At 38.7% G+C, this 25,945-nt stretch overlaps 1 protein-coding gene across 1 annotated transcript in view; it reads right to left on the reverse strand.

Annotated features, from left to right (window-relative positions):
- The window catches only part of MAP3K15 (mitogen-activated protein kinase kinase kinase 15), a 98,154-nt gene that overhangs the window by 25,490 nt on the left and 46,719 nt on the right, over positions 1-25,945 (reverse strand). The window contains exons 8-15 of the mRNA XM_059820202.1: positions 14,403-14,573; positions 10,705-10,817; positions 9,522-9,681; positions 8,742-8,892; positions 8,230-8,337; positions 6,861-6,910; positions 3,777-3,872; positions 2,048-2,135 (exon numbers count right to left, since the gene is read on the reverse strand). Of these exons, the coding sequence (XP_059676185.1) occupies positions 2,048-2,135; positions 3,777-3,872; positions 6,861-6,910; positions 8,230-8,337; positions 8,742-8,892; positions 9,522-9,681; positions 10,705-10,817; positions 14,403-14,573 (937 nt within the window). The remainder of the gene's footprint in view (positions 1-2,047; positions 2,136-3,776; positions 3,873-6,860; positions 6,911-8,229; positions 8,338-8,741; positions 8,893-9,521; positions 9,682-10,704; positions 10,818-14,402; positions 14,574-25,945) is intronic.

Below are 25,945 nucleotides of genomic sequence, written 5' to 3' on the forward strand. Positions count from 1 at the left end.
ACAGCTACGAAGATTGAATAAATCACTGCTGGTTGCCAAAAGTCTGAATATGTGATCCACTGGATGTGCAATTCAACCATTAGGTATGAGTAAACAAGTGTTCATAGCTGACCTTCAGTATGAATGTGGTAGGGCTGAGTCTGATCTCTAGGATACCCTATTTGGGGTAAAGCAGGTACCCTTATAGGAACTTCTTCAATATCAATATCCAAAAGCGAATACCCTAAGGTAGAAAGGACTGCCACACTCAGTCTCCTTCCAAATCCTTGTTAGCTGTAGAACGAAACTGTAGTTGCTTTCAAATAATACTGCAATTCAAAATATACAACCCCTTGGGACAATATTCTTATAAGAATTCTGACTGAAATCAGATTTTCTTCACCCAAAGTGTGCTCAAGGTTATTTCTTCCTCTTCCCCAAATATAAACAGTTGTTATTAACGGTGACAACTTCTGCTTTCTCTGTGCTTGTCAAGCCCATCAAGACCATACAAAGCTGCATTTTTTATGCTGTCTCTTCTTAAATGCAAGATCACAAGCTGCAGAAAGACATTAAGTGTCTTAGCTCATTTATAAGGTAGACAAATTAATCCTCCCCTTCTGTATCTTCATTTCTGTTTTAATGACCTGACCTAAGACAGTAAGCACAAGGTGATAATTATGAAAACTTCAAGATATGTAGAACAATATAGCTTAAAGATTTAAAATTAATTTCTGTAGTCATTCTGTATGTCATTGATTCATGCAGGATTGCTTCCTGCTGTGCATTCTCAAGTGTTTTCCAGTTCAGTTTTTAAAAGGTTCAAGCCAAGGTGAGCTCACTTCCTCTGAGAGACTATTATACAGTTGAATAGACTGTGTTGTTTAGAGACTGCCCTGCTATTAGCTAAGCCCATAAGTATGCAATGTAAAATCTGCAGCTATAGGTAATACCCTGTCTTTGTCAAGGCAGAGCCCTGACCCTATGCCGAGACCACAGATGTATGTATTAACCTGGGCTTAATAGATGTGCATATCTTGTCCTTTTCACTTGAAGAGAGAATTCTGTGGCCACTATGCACAAACTTCAGTGCAAAAACTCATCTTCCCCACCATATGCAAATACATTCAACAGTACAGTAGAGGGTCTTCTGCTTTCTTAATCCTCAGGTACTACAAAAGGTTCACTATCAATAAAGACCTGCTCTGAATCATAAGTGTAAGAGAATTGCTGGAATAAGACACAGTAAGAAAGATACCCAGCTCAATGAGACCACAGTAGGGTTTTTACACTCATTAACTGGATTGACTGGATTTGCCTGACCACAAATAAAAGTTACAACCTACTTTTTATGTTGGCTTTTCAGATATTGAAACAAATAAGCAGAAGCACAGGATATGTACATAGTGCTACAAATCTGGACTTTTGCTATGAGGCAGTATGTCTTACGAAGACATGGATTCACCTACCCTAACCTGAGCCCACATAAAATGTGAATAATCTTTTCCAAGTTTTTTTTTTTTTTCCCCTCTATACTGATTATAAAGAAAGCCTACAGCTACTAGGTTCCCAACATGGATGTTTCAGTGATAAGTAAAAAGCACAATGGATTAATCTAATGCTAAATATCTGCAAATCTCTGACAGAAAAAGCCTGTCAAATGAAATTACCTGGAATAGTATCAGGTACCAGCTAGAAAAACTGTAGTCCCTTTGCTAAATGGCTTTTTCCTAGAATTTATTTAATATCTTATCTTTTTTATCCACTTAAGCCAGCTGATATCAGATGATTCTCATCTATAGATTGTTTGCAACATAAATACAAGATCAGTAACACCCTTCATTAGGGTTTTATACAGTTTACAGTAGTAACAGTCTCACTTCATTAAAAACGGTTTTTTTCAAATGAATGCAACTCTCGTGTACAAATAGTTTTATAAGAGTTGAAATTTCATATACAATTAAGGAGTTTAAATGCTATTTATTAGCTTTCTAGTATACTGATATGGAAGTGCAGGGAAGATGGAGAACAAGTTTCAAAGTTCTTGGATCTTTTATCCTTGACATACCTCCAATGTGTCTCCATCTATTTCTCCTTCTAGTTCCAAAGTACTGCCAACTGCATCAGACAAAATTTCTTTCACCAACCCACAGAATCTAAAAAAGCAATAAATAGCACAGAATCAAAGAAAAATATTCTTTTGGAAGGAGATTAAACAGATTCTTCACAAGGTGGGCTTTGCTTTCAAGCTAATAAACTGACTAGCATGTTCATAGGTTTCTTTCATTACTTACTTTCTCCATGTTTATCTTATTTTAAATGAGGAATAACATCAAACACACACTGAAAAGCCTAATTATTTATAAAATTATATTATTTGCTGTAGCAGAACCCAATACTTGCTTGTTATTGTAATTACATAGTAAAATCATCATAGATCCAACTCAAATATTTTTGCTGTACACTTTGATGGAAACTGCTTAGTATGGCTTTGTCTTTACAAATGTAATTAGAGAAAAAGTTGAGGTATTAAAAAATGAAGTATTGTTTTTCAATGGTTCAATTCAGTAGTGCTAAATTTGCGACATCATATTGGGTGTTTCTCTTTCTGTGTAGTGATGAGTATTCTATTACCTTCAGTTTAATTTAAATGTTCCTATGGACTTTGGTTGCAAGTGTGATTACTCAGTATGTCTGAAAATCAGATTTTGTGGTTTCTAGTCAGGCATCCAGAAAGCCAAGAATATAAAAGTAGTAATATGTTTTGAAGAACAGAGTTTTAACTAATTTCCTTTAATTATCTGGGATAGAGATCCTTAAGTACAAGACCATCTTTTTCTGCAGTTTCCTGTCTGAGCCACTCACTTTTTTTCAAATTCTATAATTAATAGTTAACAATTACTTTTAACAATTAAAAATTGTTATAAAATATTAAAATCTCTTTCACTGACTAATAGACACGTATCTCTGGAACAGACTCCTGCTGTGCATTGAATAAGGCATAAAAAATGTGACCATGTTTCATAACACATAAATTGCAATGCCAAATTAAGGTTAAGCAGGTAACATTAACTTTAGTGTTTCCTATATTTTATGCACTGCACTCTGCAGAGCTAATAATTTTCTTTAACCTGAGTTCATTCCATGTAATACATAAATAATAATTATTGCAAGAAAAATAAATATACCATCCAACTCCAAATATTGAGTGTATTAACAAATCACTCCTACTTCGTTCAGAAGGTTTATATGCCAAATATCAGTCCCCAGGAAGAATTTGGTCTGTAAAGATTTAGGCCTGAAATTCAGTTAGCATGCTTACTCTTTAGAGACAACAGATCGTCAGAAAATATTCAAATACAGGCGCAAAGAGTAACAGATATCTGTGACACAATATAAGCTAGAAATTTCTATTACATCTAGTTGCTCTTACTTAAATCAAACCGAACAGGTACATAAGGGAACCTAAACCAATATAGTACCTTACATGACATGGCCAAGACACAGAAGAGAATAGTTATAAATTAGAATAAGCTACTTTAGCTTTTTCTCAGATTTCATGGCTTGTAGGTAAAACGATCAGAACCAGCCACCAAGTTTAACAGGACATTGCTCTCATTACCTTAAATATCACTGAGTTTAGGTCATGGCTTCTTCATTTAAAAAAAAAAAAAAAAAAAGAGTGACTAATTATATAATTAGTTTTTTAAGCAAAAATGCCAGCTTTCAATCTTTACTAAATCAATTATATTTAGGACATAGATCTCACATGCAATACCCACACAAACTGAACTCACCTACTACATTGCATTTCTGTAGAAAAGTAGATCTGAAAGTCGTCAGAGTTGTCATGGACATAAAGAAAACAACATCGTTCATCAAACTTGGAAATGCTATAAAATTCACATTAAGAAAATATTATTTTGGCTGTAACTATAAGAAGAAATAGAGCAAGGAGGAGTTAATTTTTTTGAATTATGAATACTTAGCAAACACCTTTTTCACAGTTAATTATCTCAGAGAGGCATTATGCAATTATGTTTATTTTCCTTTCCTTACAACTAGAAGCTTTGAGTTGATTTATATGTTCTATAATCCTATCTCCAATTTGATAAATGATTAAGCTACTGCTTACTTTGGTAAAATACTCGTTTATCTTAAGTGTTTTGAGGTTTGTTTGTTGCTCACCTCCCCTTCCATTTTTGCACAGTTCCATCAGATTTCTTGGTGTTTGATGACATCTCTATGGAAAATGAATTGCTTTGACACTAATCTAGCTATCAGGAAAGCCTTTCTTTTAAGGTTGACAAGTACTTCTGGTTTTTATAATTCTATTACTCCTACAGTAAAACTGAACTGAGTAATACCTACAGTGTGGCAGATCCTTCACACTATATACTTTTTATGGTCTTAATACTGATAAGCAAGTTTCAGCATGACCAATATTTACTCCAAACTGCAGCAATAATTCTGAAAAAGTAATTATTTATTGCATATCGTGTCTTGCCAGTGTCACATACATCCAATCTAAATGCATTGAAGCGAAAAGTGAAGAGGCCATAAAACATAATATTAATATGAAAGTAAATCTAGGAATTGACCTCTTATTCCAAACACTTGCACTTCAGTATTATTCTACATAAATGCCAAGTTTTTATGCATGTAAAGGTATTCTCATAATTTTTGTGCATTTAATTAATAAAATTGATTAGATTCTTGCCTGATCTGTTTGTGTCAACCTCTCAGAATTTGCTTAGCCTCTGCTGAGCCAGTTAGTTAAAATACGTGACAGTAGACTATAGTAAAGTTGCAGAATGTTACAAGACCAACTTGCTGTAGCATCATTAAAGGCTACATGGACAAATGTTCCAAAAAGTTAGAAGTTTTCCAGAAGATTTTTTCAGAAAGGTGTGAAAATACACTACACCATTCTGTAGCTTCATTCTGGTATAGCAATTTCTAGTCTAGCAAGGCAGATTAACACCTACCTGACATGAGAACTAAGCGACAAAGCAAGATGATTCTTCCAAGGGCAAATATAGGATAGACAAGACAGTATCTAAATAACAATACTGTATTATATACAGCGTAACGCATGTGGTATATAAGATGAAGTGATTAGCATAAATACAAGTTAAGGGTTTTCATAGAGTGTAAGTTAACTGAGACCACTATTTTTTTTTTACTAAAAATAATGCAATTTCAAAAGTATAGCAATTGTAAGTTGTCACATACAAAACAAACATCTAATTCCACTAAGTTTAAGATTGCCTCTTTGAGCTTTGTAATCCCCAGCAGTGATTAAGAATCAAAGCAAATGAATTGCTTGCTTACATTTAATTAAAAGTTATCTTTCTCAAAGATTAATTTCTGTGCAATGTGTTGACTGAAGGTAATTAATGTGTTTCAGAAAGATTATGCTGAGTTATGCTCAGTCAGCTCCACAGAGTTCAGTAATGACAACTTCACATCCACTCACATTGCATTGGAGTAGTAGAATAAAATACCACATCGAATTCATTTAAACCAACACCTGCTTCTTTTAGAAGAAAATACTGAAGTTACGGTAGAATCTACGTCCAAATTCACAATTGTAGGCTTTCATAGCAATCACCACTCACCTTATTCAGAGAAATACTTTTTTACTGAGCTTATTTGCTTAAGCAAATTATACAAGTTCAGAGAAGACAAACTTGGGACCTAAAACTTAGGTGCTTATGGTCAAAATCACAGCCCAGAAGCCCTCTGCTTTGAGAACTACAGAACTTATTAGGTATCTGAATTTTTTCTTGTAGTTGAATCAGAAAGTTTTTCAAGGACTTAAGCTTATGCACTCACAACAAGTGGCCCCAGTCAACAGCCATTTACATCCCTAGAACACAGTGACTCATGAACGCAGAGAGAAGGCAAAAGCCCACCTCACGTTCCCTGTGCGTACGGCTCCTCTGGTTCTTAGCTACAGCCTGTATAATGCAGAGAGCAAGAATGCCATAGATGCACTGCCAGGCTGTACAGGTAGGTTTCATTTTGTTTCCTGGCGCTCTGCCTCTCCCCTTTCCAGCAGCAAAGTAGCCCAACTTAAGATATATAAGCTAGCTTCTAAATGTAGTCATTCATTTTGCAGTTGTTAATACCAAATGTGATCCTTTACTATCCTTTCAGTTCTCAGAACAATCCTGTTCTTTCTATATAACATTCTGATCATCTTTTGCACTAATGTTTGGACCCATTTACTTGTGACTAGTGTTTCCATTAATCTAGGCATCACAAAATGGAAATACTTTAACTATTTAAAGGCTAGTCCTTGAGAAACTCCACTAGCAGTCTCCTTCCAGCTCAATAATTCTTTCCTTAACACAAACTGTGTCCATGCCTCATTTAACATTGCTCTAATAATCCAAGTTTTAGCTAGTAGGTTTTTAGATAGAGCCATATCAGAAGCATTTCGGAATTCCAAACAGAAAATAGATACCATGGTTTCCTTTTCTTAAAGGAAAAAATCCTGTTCTTTCACTTATGGAAGGAAGAAAGAATAGCTAAGGCGTCTTCTTTCCTTCTGCCCTCCATGTTTTTAAATGCAGAGATGGCAATAACTTCACTGAAAAAATTAGAAAAATATATAAAAAGCAGGTACACGATTGAAAACAGGGAAGTCTACCAGAGAATACACACGCCCCCCTTAGATGACTATTCCTATGAGAAATGTACAGCTCTGCTCACGCATGGAAAGGCAAACTTCTGTGATGTCATTTCAAGGAACAGAACAAGCTTTTGTAACAGGCAATTCAAAGCAGATATTTAAGGCAGAATCCAGATTTCCCACTTAAGAGAAATATAAAACATAAACAAAAAATCACTTAAGTGTTTTCTGACATACCAACCTTATTCCCCTAATGGAAGAAGCTGTAAAATTCCATTCGTGAATCTGTTTCTGTAAAGAACAATGAGCTATAATCAACCACAGTTTAACCTTGACTTACTATTGAAAACAAAGTCACGGCATGGTAAACAAAATAAAGTTTTTTCAACATGCCTCTTGTCCTTTCTTTCTTTCTTTCCCCACAAATTTCAAGTAAGATTGACGTATAGGTAAAGAAAGGCCATACATTGCTGTTTTACTCACTTGAGGAAAAATTAATACAAATGGCACAGGGTGGAAGTAAAGGCCGCATTTCCTCATGTAAAACTAAATTTGAAGAATAAATCTTGAAGTACAATTTACCAAACATTATGCTTTGACTCAATACATGAACATTTCATATTAAACATGGAGCAGACTATGCCCTACTCTTATCTAGGCTCAAAGGGAAAAGAAATTTCATGCATCTTCCTAAGAGGTACTGAGCCAACAGCTTTGGCCCAGGGCGCACACTGGAGGCAAAACAGAGGAAGGACAGCCTGTGCCTAGGACCATAGCCCTCCATAAATCTCTAGCTAATAGCTGGATCTTATTTAGCACTGCCAGATATGCACCAAGAATTTGTTCCATAAAGCAAAGTTGTGTCAGACACATTCACTTGAAGTAGTGAAGTAGAACAGTGTACTAGAAAAGAAGTTCACAGATCCAGATAATTATGTGGTCTTCTCATACTACTTTTCCACAGTTTGCCTCCACATTTTTAGCCTATTCTCCATCTACGTTGTTCTGATATTAAGAAGGGGTGGTGAAATACATTCTAGATTTCAAGTCTTTCAATGTGAAACTGAAATTATTTCTTACTTTTAAGAGATTACACTGTCCATAACTGTGCCTACTCCTTTCCTAATCTCTTGTGCTTTAACCAATAATCCAAGACACCAAATATTTCATCTCTTCACACTTATTTGTCACAGGCTGCCATTTTTTCTAGTTTCTAATCTTATAATTGTAAAACTTTAAAATTTCTAAGACATTAAACACAATACTGGGCTTTATCTTTACTTTATATCTAGCTTTGAGTTGCATCTTAATAAAAATCACACAATTCTAATAAGAAATACTATGAGCAGACCAAATAACCCAAGCTGTCAAGACAAGTGAAATCTGAACTAGAGGTCAAAAACACTTGAGTTCTAATCACAGTCCCTCCTTTTACTCTCTCTGTAAAAAGTCAACTTTCATATCTGCACAAAAGAGACATTGAGGCTTGTGCTTCACAGAAATGTAGGAACCTATAAATTATTGTACAGTGCTCCAAAATCTACTTGTAAAAAAGTGACTTTAAGCACAATGAATCAGAATACATGAAACACATCTGCTGGTAGTTTTACCATTTCAGTGGGAGAGACATGCCACAAAGAGAGAGATCTCTCATCTGTTTCATTGTTGACTGAAACATATGCAGGCTGGTAGACTTTCGTTGGTTCTATCACCAAAACCTGAAGAGAGAGAATATTTTTCCTTAATAAACCAGCAGCTAGTACACAACAGTATCTTCAGATGCTCTGATATAGACAATGGGTAATCTCAAAGGCCTAGAAAATTTCCAGGGGGAGAGAGAAGGGCAAGACAAGGCAGGAAGGGGCTGTGTTCCTATGTACACCAGAACAGCATCATCACAATTTGTTGTAGGAGACTTAAACGTATTTCTTAGAATGCTTTTAGGGTGGTGGGTTAAATGTTTTTTATAAGCTAAAGATTAGCAGAATACAGGGGTTTGGTTCATGCAATGAAATAATAGGCAGTTAAGTATGTAAGTATTGTGTTTAGAGTCTTCTCATTCTTGTTATATCCTATCCAGAAACATAAGACATACAAAACTTGTTTGGACATAACATCTTACTGGAAATCTCAGTCCATTTGTTGTTTCTTTTGTTGCCTCAAAAATTATATCCAGCCAGAAAGTCAATCTTTCTTGTCTAGGAGAATGTTCTATGGTGAGTTTCTTGAAACGTTGAATTAACATCAGATTCTGAACTAATGATTTCAAGTACCTAGAATGTATTGAATTAGTGAGTTAAAAGAGAAAGAACAAAATCTGACCAGATTCTAAAACCACTTAACTGACTTACACATCCAAAAAATTAACTGCAAAATTAAATGTACTTTAAAAGCTACCAGAATGGAAATGATTGTGTTGTTTTTTATAGATTTCTGGAAAGAATAGCAAGTTTAGTCTAAACCTTAAGTCATAAGCTCACATGGATGTCCATGAACAATATCTTTTAGCAAAAGGGTATAGTTATGTGAGTAGTTACATGGTGATTAGAGAGGATATTATGAGCTAGAAGATGGCGAGGGAGGGAAGCAGCAGCTAGCTAAACTCTGAAAAGAATGGTTGCACAATCTTTTCGTAATTCTTTCACAAGGAATCATCACTAATTTCCAAATTCTTTATTATAAAAGATGTGCTTCAATGGGATATAAACCTAACAATAATGAGTAACTTCATTTCTTACCTTCCCCCTTCCATCCCAAAATAAAAGAACAGAGTATAAAGTCAGAGTTACAAGCAATCTAAGATGGAAAAATCCAGTTAAGTTATCCAAGTGACTACAAGATTTTTTAAATTTTTCTATTTCCCCATAGTTGGGTGCTTGAGCTACAGCCTTCTGCCACATACCACACTGGAGGTTTCAGCTTAAAAAGTTTCTCTGCTGCTTGTACTGCTTTACCAACATCATTAGCCAGCATGCTCACACTGAAGAACTGTCCCACATCCCAGTAATTGTTCATTTTTTCTAGGCTTCCTTTTCTTCCCAATAAACTGTTTAACCGTACACCTGTAAAATTTCAATTAAATAACATATTTTTATGTCAGTAAAACATTAATAAGGGAGTTTTACTGACAAATCTATCAGTAAAAGACTAATAAGACTTGATTAAGCATTAGTGATAAAAATAAAGTGGAGCACGTTTTCCCCAGAAAAAAATCAATGCCCAACATACAGGCTGGGTCTGCAAATAACATCCCCAATACAGTTCAGACAGTCAGAACTCCTACCACACACAGTGTTGAAAAACCTCTTGTGCTATCTGTCTGGGGGGCTATCTGCCTCCTGATTCTCAGTGTAAGCTGTGTATCTCTGTGTCCTCAAGATCTGCATCTACTGCAAGAGCTCAATGGCTAGAGGCTTACGCAAGTCCATCCCAGATTAAGGTCAGGAGAATGATTTAAAGCCACCTTTGCATTCTTCCCCTTTAAGGTTCAAGTATATGTTTCAGACATGATCTGATTCCAAATATAATTTTCAACTATTATCTTTCTAGGAAGAACTCTACATCTGCTTCTATAGTATGATTTCTTTACAGATATATAGTGGTGGGTTTTAGCACCTACATGGAAGATGTGAATCTAGGTAGACTAGTTGCTGTCCAGGCAATACTTCCTGTGGATGTCTCAGTTCAGGGACAACAGAAACGCTGTGGATCCTTCCCTGGCATCCCTGAGGAGAGCTGGGCCCCACTCTGCCACTTCCTGTCTTTGTCCCCGTTGGCTATGGAATGGGATAATCTCTGTTGTGCAGTAAAGGCAGTTTATGGATGGTGCTGAAGCTGGTCCTTCCTTGTTCCTCTCCCATCTCTGGGACCCTTTAGATGGGCTAAGTTACTAGAAAGCTGCTCCAAGGCAACAAGGAGAAAAATGGTCCTTCAAGATCCCTGTGTTTTAGCCTGCCATCCAGGAGCTGCCACTAAAAAGCCTGAACTGCCTTTCTGTCTATGCAACCCATCACTATAAGCATTTTGTTTTCTTCATAAGGAGAGAGGCAGAAAACTTGTCTGTGGCACTGTGTGTGGATATTTACCTATTTTTCTCAGCTCCATTGAGCTTTCAAACTGTTGTCCTGCAACAAGTAGTAAAACTGCAAGGTTAATTCCAGAATACAGTGTTGACTGGAGTTCAAATCCTTTGCGATACCTGCAGAGAAGAGTCAAGAGCTCACATCTCACTGTATAGAAGAACTGAAATACTGCAAAGTTTTGGCAGGTATTTTAAGCTATTCATTTAGTGTAAGGGCTATACGGGTAGTTGGTACCAGTAGCACTCTTTGCAAAGAGCACTTGAAAGAAAGTAGCATTTTGTCTTATGGTGAGAAAGAAAAACTGCTTAGTTTTATGTCCTGCCACCTTGTGTAGTTTTGTGAAAATAAAACAAACTGGTTACTGCAAAACTCTTAAATGCAATAGAACCTAATTTTATTATATTATTCATATGAGAAAAGCAATGAAAATATTAGTCTTCAATGCAAGTTTTAAAAACAGGCTCCAAGCCCTTTGTTTTAAATCTTCACATCCATTAAAGGTAACTGAGACACAGCCGACAAAGGCTGAATGCATTCCACTGGCTGGTGCAGGATGAAGAGATCCATCTGAAGCTTCTAAGTTCACTACTACCCATCCATGTTGCACTAAACATGTTGAGGTGATTTGGGGCGGGGTGGGGAGGGTAGGGGGAGAAGAAAGAGAGAGCAGAATATTTCACAGTTGCAGTACAAACCCACATTGCTAACATTATTGTACTCAGCAGTAGTTGATATGATTATACAAACGTACTTATGTGAACGGTATTTCAGTGTGCACATGCATGCCTTACTGTCTTAAGAATATCCATAATGCAGTTTTTCAATATTTTTCCTTATATACAGCAGATCATTGCATTTCCTGGGGATCCAGTGTGGAAACCATCCTTGCACAGAGAACGAGCGTAAGTCCCATGATCTCATTTGTACTTCATTTGGGCCATGAAGCAGATTAATTGTATATTTTCTCTACAAAGACGTGGGTGAATCATTGTCCCCGCACCAATAAACTAACTGTATCATTCTATATTCATGATAGTCTATAAAGAGAAGCAAGGAATGAGGCCTTCTACAGACAGCTGAGAGTCACCTCACAATCACAGGCCTTGGTTCTCATGGGAGACTTCAATCACGCTGATATCTGCTGGGAAGGCTACACAGCCAGGCATGTACAGTCCAAGAGGTTCCTTCAGTGTATTGATGATAACTTTTTGACTCAGGTGGTGGAGGAGCCAACAAGGAGAGGTGTACTACTGGACCTAGTACTGAAAAACAAAGAGGGACTGGTGGAGGACATTAAGGTTGGGGGCAGCCTTGGCTGTAGTGATCATGAGAAGATGGAGTTTAGGATCATGTGCAGTATGCACAAAACAACAAGTAGGATTGCAAACTTGGACTTCAGGAGGACTAACTGTGATCTCTTCAAGAAACTGCTTGGAGAAATCACATGGATTAGGGCTCTAGAGGGTAAGGAGGCTCAGGAGAGCTGGATGATGTTTAAGTCCGACTTCCTCCAAGCACAGGATCGGTGTATCCCTAAGAGCAAGAAATCAGGCAAGGGAAGCAGGAGACCCACGTGGCTGAGCAGGAAGCTTCTGAAAAAGCTCAAGTGGAAGAAGGAAGTTTACAGTACGTGGAAGAAGGAACTGACCACTTGGGAAGATTACAAGGATGCCATCAGAGTACGCAGGGATGAAATGAAGAAAGCCAAGGCCTCCGCGGAATTAAACCTGGCAAGGGATGTCAAGGTCAACAGAAAGGGTTTCTTCAAGTACATCGGAGGCAAAAGGAAAACTAGAGAAAATATGGGCGTGCTGTTGAATGAGACAGGTGCCATGGTGACAGATGATGCAGAGAAGGCAGAGTTACTCAATGCCTTCTTTGCTTCAGTCTTTACTGCTCTGGCCAGCCCTCAGGAGTCCCAGACTTTGGAGGTAACTGGAAGAAAGAAGACTTTCCCTTGGTTGAGGAGGATCAAGTTAGAGACCAATTAAGTAAACTGGACAGCCACAAGTCCACGCGTCCTGGTGGGATGCACTCACGAGTGCTGCGGCAACTGGCAAAAGTCATTGCTGGGCCACTCACCGTCATCTTTGAAAGGTCCTGGAGAACAGGCGAGGTGCCTGAGGCCTGGAGGAAAGCCAGTGTCACTCCAGTCTTTGAAAAGGGCAAGAAGGAAGACCCAGGAAACTACAGACCAGTCAGCCTCACCTCCATCCCTGGAAAGATGATGGAACAGTTCATTCTGGGCATCATCTCAAAGCATCTGGAGGAAAAGAAGGTTATCAGAAGTAGTCGACATGGATTCACCAAGGGGAAGTCATGTCTGACCAATCTGATAGCCTTCTACGATGGCATAACTGGGTGGATAGATGAGGGGAGGACAGTGAATGTTGTCTACCTTGACTTCAGCAAGGCTTTCGACACCGTCTCTCACATCCTCCTCACAGGCAAGCTTAGGAAGTGTGGGTTAGAAGAATGGACAGTGGGGTGGATTGAAAACTGGATGATAGATACATCTCAGAGGGTTGTGATTAGTGGCACAGAGTCTAGCTGGAGGTCTGTAACAACTGGTGTTCCGCAGGGGTCAGTACTGGGTCCAGTCCTGATCAATATATTCATCAATGATCTGGATGAAGGGATGGAGTGTGCCCTCAGCAAGTTTGCTGATGACACAAAACTGGGAGGAGTGGCTGACACACCAGAAGGCTGTGCTGCCATTCAGCGTGACCTGGACAGGCTGGATGGAGAGTTGGGCAAAGAGGAACCTTATGAAATTCAACAAAGGCAAGTGTAGGGTACTGCACCTGGGGAGGAATAACCCCAAGCATCAGCACAGGTTAGGGGCTGACTGCTGGAAAGCGGCTCTGTGGAAAGGGACCTGGGAGTCCTGGTGGACAACAGGATGACCATGAGCCACCAATGGGCCCTTGTGGCCAAGAAGGCCAATGGCAGCCTGGGGTGCATCCAGAAGAGTGTGGCAAGCAGGTCGAGGGAGGTTATCCTCCCCCTCTACTCTGCCCTGCTGAGGCCGCATCTGGAGTACTGTGTCCAGTTCTGGGCTCCCCGGTTCAAGAAGGACAGGGAGCTGCTGAAGAGGGGACAGCAAAGGGCTACTGGTACATCTTTCTTATGAAGAAAGGCTGAGGGACTTGGGTCTTTTTATTCTGGGGAAGAGAAGACTGAGGGGGGATCTTATCAATGCTTGTAAGTACTTAAGGGGTGGGTGCCAGGAGGATGGGGCCAGTCTCTTTTCAGTGGTGCCCAGTGACAGGGCAAGAGGTAATGGGCACAAATGTGATCATAGGAAGTTCCATTTAAACATGAGGAGGAACTTCTTGACTTTGAGGGTGGCAGAGCACTGGAACAGGCTGCCCAGAGAGGCTGTGGAGTCTCCTTCTCTGGAGATATTCAAAACTTGCCTGGATGCATTCCTGTGCAATCTGCTCTAGGTGAACCTGCCCTGGCGGGGGGTTGGACTAGATGATCTCCAGAGGTCCCTTCCAACCCCTATCATACTGTGATTCTGTGAAACACATATTCAAAGACCTGGTGCTCAATAAACCAATTACTCAAACAGGACACTGAAAAAAAGAGATAAATAGAACAAATGATCTTCTAATTCTTACAGCCCTGCTTTTCATAACCAGAGGTAAAAGCCTAAAAACGTTTTTAAATAGATATTTTTGCGCTTTTTCTGTTACCATTCAATGGCATGGTCTCGACTATTGGTATCTTTACAGTCAGAATCAAGAAACATATCCTTGTAGATCCTCCCACATAAGCAAAACATATCTGGAGCAGGGTGATCACACGTCTGCAGGACTTGAAGCATAACTTGTAGTGCCTTCTCTCTGTCACCTGCATTATTTCTTCTGAAATCAAATACAGAAAAGAAAAGAAATTAGTTCAGATCTGAAAGAGTAACTCCAAGATGGTGGAATAACATTATCTGCCGTCTATCCCACAACCCATCCATCATTACTATATACAGACTTCACAGAATCATTAAGGTTGGAAAAGACCTATAAGATCATCAAGTCCAACCATCAACCAAAAAACACCACCATGCCCACTAAACCATGTCCCACAATTCCATGTCCACACGTTCCTTGAACACCTCCAGGGATAGTGACTCCACCAATTCCCTGGGCAGCCTGTTCCAATGCTTCAGCACTCTCTCAGTAAAGAAATTTTTCCTAATATCCAGACTAAGCCTCCCCTGGTGCAACTTGAGGCCATTTCCTCTCGTTCTATCACTAGTCACTTGGGAGAAGAGGCCAACACCCACCGCTCTATGCAACCCCCTTGCAGGTAATTGTAGAGAGCGATGAGGTCTCCCCTCAGCCTCCTCTTCTGCAACTGGGGAACAACCCCAGTTCCCTCAGCCGCTCCTCATAAGACTTGTGCTCCAGACCCCTCACCAGCTTCGTTGCCCTTCTCTGGACACGCTCCAGCACCTCAATGTCCTTCTTGTAGTGAGGGGCCCAACACTGAACACAGGATTCGAGGTGCGGCCTCACCAGCACCGAGTACAGGGGCACAATGTCCTTCCTACTCCTGCTGGCCACGCTCTTTCTGATGCAGGCCAGGATGCTGTTGGCCTTCTTGGCCACCTGGGCACACTGCTGGCTCATCTTCAGCCGGCTGTCAATCAGCACCCCCAGGTCCTTTTCTGTGGGGCAGCTTTCCAGCCACTCCCCCAAGCCTGTAGCGTTGCATGGGTCTGTTGTGACCCAAGTGCAGGAGCCGGCACTTGGCCTTGTTGAACCTCATACAGTTGGCCTGGGCCAACGATCCAGCCTGTCCAGATCCCTCTGCAGAGCCTTCCTGCCCTCCAGCAGATCAACACTCCTGCCCAACTTGGTGTCATCTGCAAACTTGCTGAGGGAGCACTCGATCCCCTCATCCGGATCATCAGTAAAGATATTAAACAAGACCGGCCCCAAAACTGAGCCCTGGGGAACTCCGCTTGTGACCGGCCGCCAACTGGATTTCACTCCATTCACCACAACTCTCTGGGCTCGGCCATCCAGCCAGTTTTTTACCCAGAGAAGAGTGCACCTGTCTAAGCCACGAGTCGCCAGCTTCTCCAGGAGAATACTGTGGGAGACAGTGTTGAAGGCTTTACTAAAGTCCAGGTAGACAACATCCACAGCCTTTCCCTCACCCACTGGGCGGGTCACCTGGTCATAGAAGGAGATCAGGTTGGTCAAGCAGGACCTGCCTCTCATGAACCCGTGCTGGCTGGGCCTGATCCCTTGGTTGTCCTGCACGTGTCCCGTGAGCGCCCTCAAGATAAACTTCTCCATAATCCTCCCCGGCACCAAGGTCAGGCTGTCAGGCCTGTAGTTCCCCGGATCCTCCTACCGGCCCTTGACTTTATTTACACTGATGTATGATTGTTGGTTGATTGATAAAAAACAAATGTATTCTCCTATCATGGGACTCTACTTCTAGCTCACATATGAACTGATTTAAGCCCAGAACTCCTCTATGCAAAAAATCTGTCATCTAACTTGTTTCCTCCCTGTATAAGCAGAGAGACTCTGCACATCCTGCAATGAGAAACAAGTGCTTGTTTAGTGTTCATTCCTGATAATATTTAACAAAGCTGGCCATTTTCAGCATTCAAGCTGACAGCTCATTCCGCTATGCCCAAGATTTGTAATCTTGAATCCAGAGGATCCAGAGCCAATACCAGGCAATACTAACCAAGTACAGGAAAAGCCAGGTCAATCCTATTTCAGCCAAAAGAATGACGGAGCTCAATGTGGGGCCTTTGAACTACAAGAATAAAAGGGCAAAACTGAACTATATTTCTGTAATTAAAATTCCTCAGATTACAGAAAAATCTGGAAAACAAACAGCTGTCATAAAGCTTCTTTTGACAAATATTTAACAATCATATCAGTAAGAAATCAGTGATTAAGTAACATTTCAGTTCCTTATTATTATTAAACACATCAGAATTTTTGCCTCCCTCTGCCTTGTTTTTGTAAGTTTAGAATTCACTATTTACTGCAAAAAGTCACTTAGAACAAACAAAAATGTCTATTTGCAAGAGTAATGCAAACACAGCTTAAGAGTTTAATAGCCTCTTCAAGAAATTTTTTAATCACCAGAGAGATTTAAAATATTTACCAACCTCTTTTCAGAACTTTACCATTTTTTGATCCCTACCTAGGTATCCAGGAACAGGCTCACAAGTATTATGATTACTTTGTCAGCAATACCAGTAGCAGATAATGCTTTCTGGTAAATTTATTATTTGCATGCCCTGAAAGGATTAATATTTACCGTAAAGTGGCTCAGTTCTTTAGTTAACCAGCTGATGCAATAAGACGAATAACAACACATCTGTAGCAAAATTCAGGCTTCTGTGCATGCTAGGCGATGGAGAACAGCTAATAAGATTAAACAGATTTGTAGCTAATTGTGCAGGCTTCATTCTGCCTTTGATGTCAGTGGCAGAGTGTAAACTTTCACAGCGAGTATACTTGAATATTTTTTAAATAATTTTTTCTTCTGACTTTAAATAATTTTCAGACTGACTGTTGTTCTGAAATTAATACTGGTCTTCTCTAATGAGCATACAAGGAGAAAGTTAGTATCTTCTTTCAGTTTTACAAGAAATAAATAGAAGTTTAAAAGTGTGGGGGTAAATCCATTGCACAGGTCAGCATGCTCTAACCAAACCTATTCTGAACTAACCAGATTCTCTCAGTAATAGTACCCAAGTTTCACTGTTGTTAATACGAACACAGAGAAAGTTGAGTAAATAGAGCTTAGAACAAAATTAGGCCCTAAAACAGAAGTCCAACAGGTCCCAGGTCACCTGTAACATGGTCACAGAAGTTGGCATGTGTTCAAGCTTTTGCTGAAAACACACGAAATGTACAACTAGTACCTAACTTACATCACTTTCACACAGAAAAAGAAAATTTTAAAAAATCACTGCTTCCCAAACAAGACAAACTTTGACATAACTCTGCCTTCTATGAAAACAGGTTAAATATTAATGATCATATTAAGAGGTGTTATGTACTGATTGAAAAAGCATAACTTTAAAGAAGAAATACAATGCATAGAGCAAGATCCTGCTTAAAACAGGACACTGTGAAGACTAACACTTATGGACATCAAAGGATGAACCTGTACACACCAAATACAATACTAGGAGCATTTCAAAGGACCAAGCCATAATAAACAGTGTACTAGAGGACTCAAAATAAAATTAAAGGCTTCTATCACTTATAAGATAAGGAAAATACAATCATTAAAAATATATTAAAAAACCCAAAATTTAGCACACGACAAGTATACACTAATCTAACAGGATATTATTAAACAAAAATCAGTCTAGGTATCTTTATATTAAACTCTATTTTTCACAGCTGCAGAACTTGATGCCCATTGAGCAATGTAAACCCAACATACTAATTACAATAATCTACACATTTGGGAACAGTTATCACCTTCTAAAGCTATCCCAAAAAGAGAGGGCTAACCAAGAAAAAAAACAACAGAAAAATAACATCATTTAGGCTACAAGCAACTTCTCCAAGTCAATATGAAAATATACTATTGGATAATATGCAGAACCTGTTATGCTGGACCAAGACAGATTTTAATCTCTTATTTCATACCCCACATGTTGTCAGATCTGCATGTCTGACAGCTTGTAATTTGTTTCAAGGTATCTTGAAAGTGGTCTGTGGTGCTATCAGTACAGTAAAAGAGATTACCTTAAACCCTCAAGGCTGCAGCACTGACTTCTATTTTTCTTACCCAGTATAAAGTATATTAGTTTCCCCACCCTCCCTAACCCCCATTTAAAGCCACAGTAGAGTGAATCATACAAATGCAGGTTGGAAGGGACCTCTGGAGGTCATCTAATAGAACCTCTTGCTCAGAGCCAGTCCATCTCCCAATACTAGACCGTGGCAGCCTTGGCTTTGTCTGAAAAGCCGAATCTTTCAAACCTCCAAGGATGGAGATGCCACAGCCTCTCTGAACAGGGCAAGCTGAAGTACTGTATGTTACGATGTACAGTCATGAAAAGGCAGGGAGAAAATGTTCTTTTTATGCAGCAAACTGGTGCACCAGGTGAGACTGATTCTGCAAAGCAAACCACCTGAATATGAAGTTTTATAAGCCAGAGCAGAATCCCAATAGGCTACTACAGAAAGGACCCTACCTTAAACAAGTCTGCGGACACATACAGTGAAAATATGAGTCACTCTTCATGGTTTGTCTGGATTTGGGGGGGAGCAGTTTTTAAAATCACTAATCACAGTCTGAAAATTCTTTCAAAACACAGTTTTACCTTTACAAAATGTATTTGAATGGTAAATGAGCTAGAGAAAAGAATACTACTACAATTCATTCAGAAACTGTATTAAAACAAAGCACATACCGTGGGAAGGCTGGTAATAATACTATTTTTTTTCCACTGGTTTCTTTGTTAACGCATTTTAGTTCTCTTCCTACAAACCTTGCCTTGCTAGAACTTGCACAGCAACCAGAGAAAATCAGGCTAAATTCTGTGAACACGACAACTAGAAAAGCTACTAGGGCAATTAAGAAAATATCCTAGTGCTCAAAGAAACACCACCAAAATCCCACAACAAGTAAAATGCTAGGAGTTAAAAGGAAATGGACAGAGAGTAAAAATTAAAAACATCATGATGCCTTTTTACAAAACACCCAGCACACAGTACTTCAGTACACTTCAGTACTGTGTACAGTTTTAGGCTGTATTTGAAAAAGAAACTAAACTATTAAGATTAGGGAAAAAAAAAATCAAAGGGAGAGAAGAACGATCAATAATATGGAATGGTTTCTGTATGAAAAAAGCTTCAATAAACTAAGGTTTTTCAGACAGACATTACTATAGAGATTTTTTTTTTTTTCCCCAAAAAAGGTAGCCTCTAATCTCTTCCTCTAAATTACGCTCAGTGTTTTGTTGCCAGTTTAGTTTTGCCTGGTAGTCTGCGTCCTCCAGAAACTGCTCATTGATTTCTCTTGCCAATTTGCTAATGTTGCCATGTGATTGCAGAGAGGTGGGTGTTGGCCTTTTCTCCCAAGTGATGAGTGACAGGACAAGAGGAATGGCCTCAAGTTGCACCAGGGGAGGTTCAGGCTGGATATTAGGAAAAATTTCTTTACTGAGAGAGTGGTGACACGCTGGAATAAACTGCCCAGGGAAGTGGTGGAGTCACCCTCACTGGAGGTATTCAAGGAATGCGTGGATGTGGCACTGTGGGACATGGCTTAACGGGCATGGTGGCGGTTTTTTTTGGTTGATGGTTGGACTTAATGATCTTACAGGTCTTTTCCAACCTTAGTGATTCTGTAATTCTGATTCTGTGATTTATCTGTCTGCTTACTCTACCACGCTTCTTTAATTGCAGTAGAAGTCTTCTCACTTCCCTGTCTACACAAGCCTCTTTTACCTGTCTCCCTATCCTCCCACACTATCCGCTTCTCCTTTATCTCTCTGAATCACGCTGTAGGGCTACAAGCCTGATGAAAACAGTTTAGCACATAAGAAACCTAAATTTTTAAGCATGGGAATGTAAATACACATACTGAACAAGCAGAAATGAGTTACAATCAAGTTATGATGCAATTTCAGTTTTGTATCACATGTTCTAATTTGCTTCTCTCCACCCCATCCTGCTGTCATATTTTGTCTTACCTTGGGGCTGAAGTCAGACACTCTTATTCATGACAGGTATTCAACTCAAAATGTTTCCTCTGAAGCCAAGTGACAAGTTGTAAAATGAAGCAGTATCACTTCTTCCAAAAATCAGGATACATTTAAAAACTTCCTACTACAAAGTTATGAAAGGATTTTTTCCATCTCTCCCTGCCCTATCCCCACTTTTCCACTCTCTCCTCTCCCTCTCAGAAAGAAGCTGCTGTTCCATAACTTGGCAACTTCAGCTGCCAGAATTATGGCTTGGATTTAGAAGCCCAGAGGTACTCTATGCTGCTGAGACATGTTTGCTTGTTTCCATGGGGGGACAACTACACCACCAAGCAGTAAGTTCTAAAGGATGCACTCATGCTCTCTCCTTGTGTTGTATGCACAGCATCCTCCTTAGCTATTGATAGTTAAGGGATCTGAGACATTCTCAGATTAAAAATTCATAAACTGCTACTGGCACCAGAAACACTCCCTTCGCATATCAGTCCTGTCCCCATTCACCACTCCCACAATTCTTTAGGCTTCTCTCCCTCCGAAGCTCAAGAATAATTTGTTGTGGTTTGCTTCAGTTCATTCAGTTATCTCTGAATTTGTACTAAAGGAGGGAAATTACAGAAGCAGCAATCAATCATCATTTGCAGAAACCAGAATCTCTTTACAAGTCTATCTTCCTTTTCCCTTCCCAAATTTACTTAACAAACACAAAAATTACCATTGTTCTCTTAGGAAGTCCTGAGCCACAAGTTGGTGGAATCTGTGGGAGTATTTAGGGAGATTTACCACTATACATTTTCCTGTCTCCATACTCTTCCCCAGGTATCTGCTATTGACCACTGTCAAAGGTTGGAATCTAGGCTAGAAAGAACTATGCCCTGAACCAGTATGTCCATTCTTGCACTGTTTCTCTCCCTTAGCTCTCAAACATCATACAGGAATCATATTCATACTACAGCCTCTCACCTGGAATAACACTCCCTTACAGCAAAAAACAAATTCTCTTTTGGTTTCCTTTATATTTCATGTTTACTTATTGGTTTGACCTTCTCTTATTATTTCAAGGCCTCTATAAGCAAACAGATTTCTTGAAAAGCAATGCACAGGGGAATAAATCAAACCATAACAAACAATTCTGAAAACGTTTCCCATAGAATAGTATATTCAAAAAGAGTAACCTGTTTTTTCCACTTTATTCCTGCATGAATCTTGTTTATCTTCTGATTTGAGCCTTGAAGCAGCTGTCAATAGTTTACTGCCCATATTACAATTAAAAAAACCTCCGATCTCACTGTCACATTGCAGAGGAAATGTCAGTGAGACAACTTGATCTGTTAGTATAAATACAACCATTCATAAAATAACTGGGCTTCATATACCATACTGTGTTCACTTATTAGCATGTACAATATGTTTACTTACAGTAATGATATGCAATTAATAATAAAATATGTATTTTGAATTATCTTGCATAAAAATAGGACACTGTTAAGTGTGCCTTAATGATGCCACAGCAGATGATCTGAACTGCTACTAACTGTACAGATATCTACAGCAAAAAAGATTTCCAAAAAAGTCTTAATTATTGAGGAATACAGTGACTAATTTGAATTAGAGTTATTACACTTGTATTCTCACTTAAAACAAGAAACTAATTTGTGAGTTAAGACACATTTCACTGAGGATGCAATTTGATTGTAAAACCTTGAATATTTGAAACAGTGAATGAGGAAAACAAGACCCTAAACTGGGCTTTGAGACTGGAACTAAATTTGCAAGTCTCCAGTTAGATATGGCAATGAAAAAAACAGCTTTTTTTTTTTTCCCCTCATATACACTTCAGGTGCTTCATGCAAGCCACTCATAAAATGAGGAACCCCCATGACATGTTCTTTTACTAAATCTGAGTAATCACAGAACAGAACATAACCCAGTGTTTTTCAATGGGAATAATTTCCTATGGCTACTATTATTCACAATTACTAGTGATTTTCTACTTGCACCCTGTTATGCCCTTCACTTGCTAATTGCCTTTCTTTATTATTGTATTGGAATACTTTACTTGTTAAAGCACAACGTGCTGAATTAAATAATAGTGACTGCAGCTGCTCTCATCTTTAATATAAGTGAAGATAGAACTGCCTTGGAAAAAGACTGAATTCTTCACAGCTCTGGCCTCATGCCAGGGCTGGATTTGCTTTTAAAGTCTACTATGTTTTGAATGGAATTTGGCATACTCTTTGGCCTCTTTGCAAGCTTCCAGAACTTGGTAACTCCAGTCCTGGTACATAAGGCCAACTGGAAAATACTGAAACGTAAGTGTACTGTGAATCATCAAAACCTTTGCTATGCAGCCCTAAATTAGTGAAGTAGATCCTAAGCAAACAGCCAGCTGACAAGCACACTTAGCATTTGAATTAACTATAAATATCTGTACTTTATCTATCTACTGTATATATACACCACAGCAAGAGGAAATAAAACAAAGAACAAACTAGCATCCTGTTTTATTACTTTCTTAACCTGATTACTGTCATGGTTTAAGCCCAGCTGGCAACTAAACACCACACAGCCGCTCACTGACTCCCTCCCTGCCCCAGCATGATGGGGGAGAGAATAGGAAAAGTAAAAGCAAGAAAGCTCATGGGTTGAGATAAGAACAGTTTAATAAGTGAAATGAAATAAAATAATATAATAATTATAATAATAATAAAAATTTTAATGAAAAGGAAAATAACAACAACAACAACAACCAAGAAAGGCAAGTGATGCAAATGAAAACAATTGCTCACCACCCTCCGATCGATGCCCAGCCCAAGCAGCGGTCCCCCAGCCAGCAGTCCCCCCCCAGACAGTGATCTAGGAGAGGGGCTGTGCTTAAAAACCTGCTATGTGAACCAGGGCACCAAAAATTAGCACGATGTCTGCTTCTCCTACAAACGATAATAGTAAGTGCTTTAGTACATTTCTGCACAGTACTTTGCAGGCAGGCCCAGGCTTGCTTTCTCATGACCCAAGCCAGGTCAGACCCAGGCTGGCTCTGAACCAGAAGACATGCAGCTAGGCTGGAACGGTGCTGAGTCTACAGTGAAACATCCCTGTCCCTTCCCTTAGCGCAACTTGTTAACTTGGACCCAGAACTGCACACAACTGTGGTTCAGATTGGGCTTGTGTCCACCTGATGTACCAGCAAAGACTCGAGGCCCCCAGAAGCAAGCCTCTACCACTTGCCTTGTCACATGGCTAGCTCTATGAAGCACTAAAATAATGCTGACTTGAAAATGCTAAGTGAAATTAATTGCCAACAGAACTCAGTTACAGAGTCCAAGAGCAAATAAATTAATTACTTTCTCTGTTGATTATAATCACAGTTCTGGCACACTTTCGTAATGAAATTAAGCAAACATTAACTTCTGCAGGGTCAGATATTCTTACAGCTGCTAATTCCGTTTTGGTTATGATGTATTCTGTTCCTCGTAGGCTCAATCAGTTGTACTGAGCAACATTAATACTGTTCTTTATGCCGAAATTAACAGAATATTAAGTGAAAACTTTGTTCTGTATTTTTATAAATAGATTCTGATAGAACTCACTAAAAAGAATTTGTTTTTAAAACAGAAAAAATAAGTGATTCAAAAATCCCATGGAATTAAGATGCTAAAAGCAACACTTTAGGGGTCATTTTGAACTAAGCAGAGTTATTCTGAAAATGTTCAAGTCTTAACTTCTGACTTTTGTCCATCATTTTGTTTCAAGAAGGCAAAAACCTCTGGAGAAGATAAATTCTGCATTCTCACTGACGGAAAACTGGTCATTTATTTCTGAAAAAAATTTTCCATAGCAATGTTTAAATTGTTCCCAGAAGAACACAAGGAGAGTCACGCTGGTTCAGGCTACTGATCGATTTAATGAAACCTGTTCACAAGTTCACAAGCAATTAATTTTGTCTTGTCTCACAAGGGTGCTATTGGCATTGCCAAAACATAAGATTTAATGGCATGAGGTTCACATGCTGCTCAAAATACAAAGAATTTGAAGACAAAGAGAGTAAAGGAGCTTTCCAATTTTATTATGCACATCCAAATGAAGAAGTTTTTAAAACTGATCAAATCAGGATATTTTCCTAAGGACAAGGCATGACCCTAGCATTATTCTTACTGGCAAATTTAAACATCTTGAATCAAATTCCTGAAATAATAAAAAGTTGGACAAACTTCATCTGAAAAATAGGGCCAAATTCTTTTCGTTGAAACCACTTCTCAAGCCATCAGTATGATATCTTAAGGAGATTTGAATTTCAGAAGCTTTATAAGATCAAGCCTGCAATTTTTAGGGGTTGGGGGAAAAAAGGTGGGAAAACATACCATTCAATAATAACTATAATATTCAATAATAACTATACAACCAGGAACATGGTTTATAATTAACATAATTTAATTAATGGCAAAAACACTGGCTTCTACTTTAAGATACTGTCTTGTGTGGTACATTAAACATTTTATACCAAAAGAACATTTTTTCCTTTTATTTTTAAGCAGCCTAATGAGAAAATTATCTTTCATTAGGTGTGATAAATACCAGAGCAAACTGCAAGTTATATAGAAGTATTCTTTCTGTCTTCATAAATTCACATCAAAATTTTCTGAAAGACACACTTCAATGAAACAAGTTAACAGGCTCAGTAGATGGTTAATCAGCTAAGATTTAATGGTCTATGGTATCAGGAGTGGAGAATCAAGATACCCAGTGTTCACTTCCACTCTTTAAAAAAAACCCTACATAAGCTGAATTAAGTGTAGGAACTATATTAATATATTTGGTATCAAGAGCTAAGTATTAATAATTTATCCTTCTTATTATAGAAAAGGCTTCATCATCATCTAAATTCGGGTTAAGGTTCCAAATACAGGTCTAGTTGTCTTTTCCTGTGAGAGATTTGGGCATTTTTTGGCACCTGATATATTTCTTTTCACAGAGGTAATTCTTATTGTAATCAATTCACTACTCAGAGCTTATTGGTTTTCTTTTCTTTTTTAAAAAGGCATTTTAAATAGGTTTAATTCCAGCCTTCAAAAACCATCACTCTAGCTAGCTGTCATAAAAGCATGGACATCAGAATTATGCGCAGTATCAGTCACACCTATGCTGAATACTCCATATACTCTGTATTACTCACTATTAGATTCTTTCAAAGATCACTTCAAGCTACTTGCCACTCAGGTGATCACTCAGCCTATTAACAAACCACCAGGTCCTTTTCAAAAATCACTCTTTCCTATGAACTTTCCTGTTGGCATGTACTGCATTCTTTGTTCCTATGTGTGTGACCATGCACATGGTTGCATGAGAATGATTTTTTTTTTTTTTTTTAGAGAACACAGTCTATAAAATGCTGTGAGAAGACTGTTCTTTGACACAGAACTGACACAGTGATATCCAATATTTTTCTGAGCAATGATTTTGCATTTACTCTTAAGTCTGATGAAACTGTCAAATGGCACCAGACTTATTATGACTTTCCATAAAATGCCAGAGGAA

This window comes from Gavia stellata, chromosome 1, assembly GCF_030936135.1.
Source record: "Gavia stellata isolate bGavSte3 chromosome 1, bGavSte3.hap2, whole genome shotgun sequence".
In the NCBI taxonomy this organism is placed as follows: domain Eukaryota; kingdom Metazoa; phylum Chordata; class Aves; order Gaviiformes; family Gaviidae; genus Gavia; species Gavia stellata.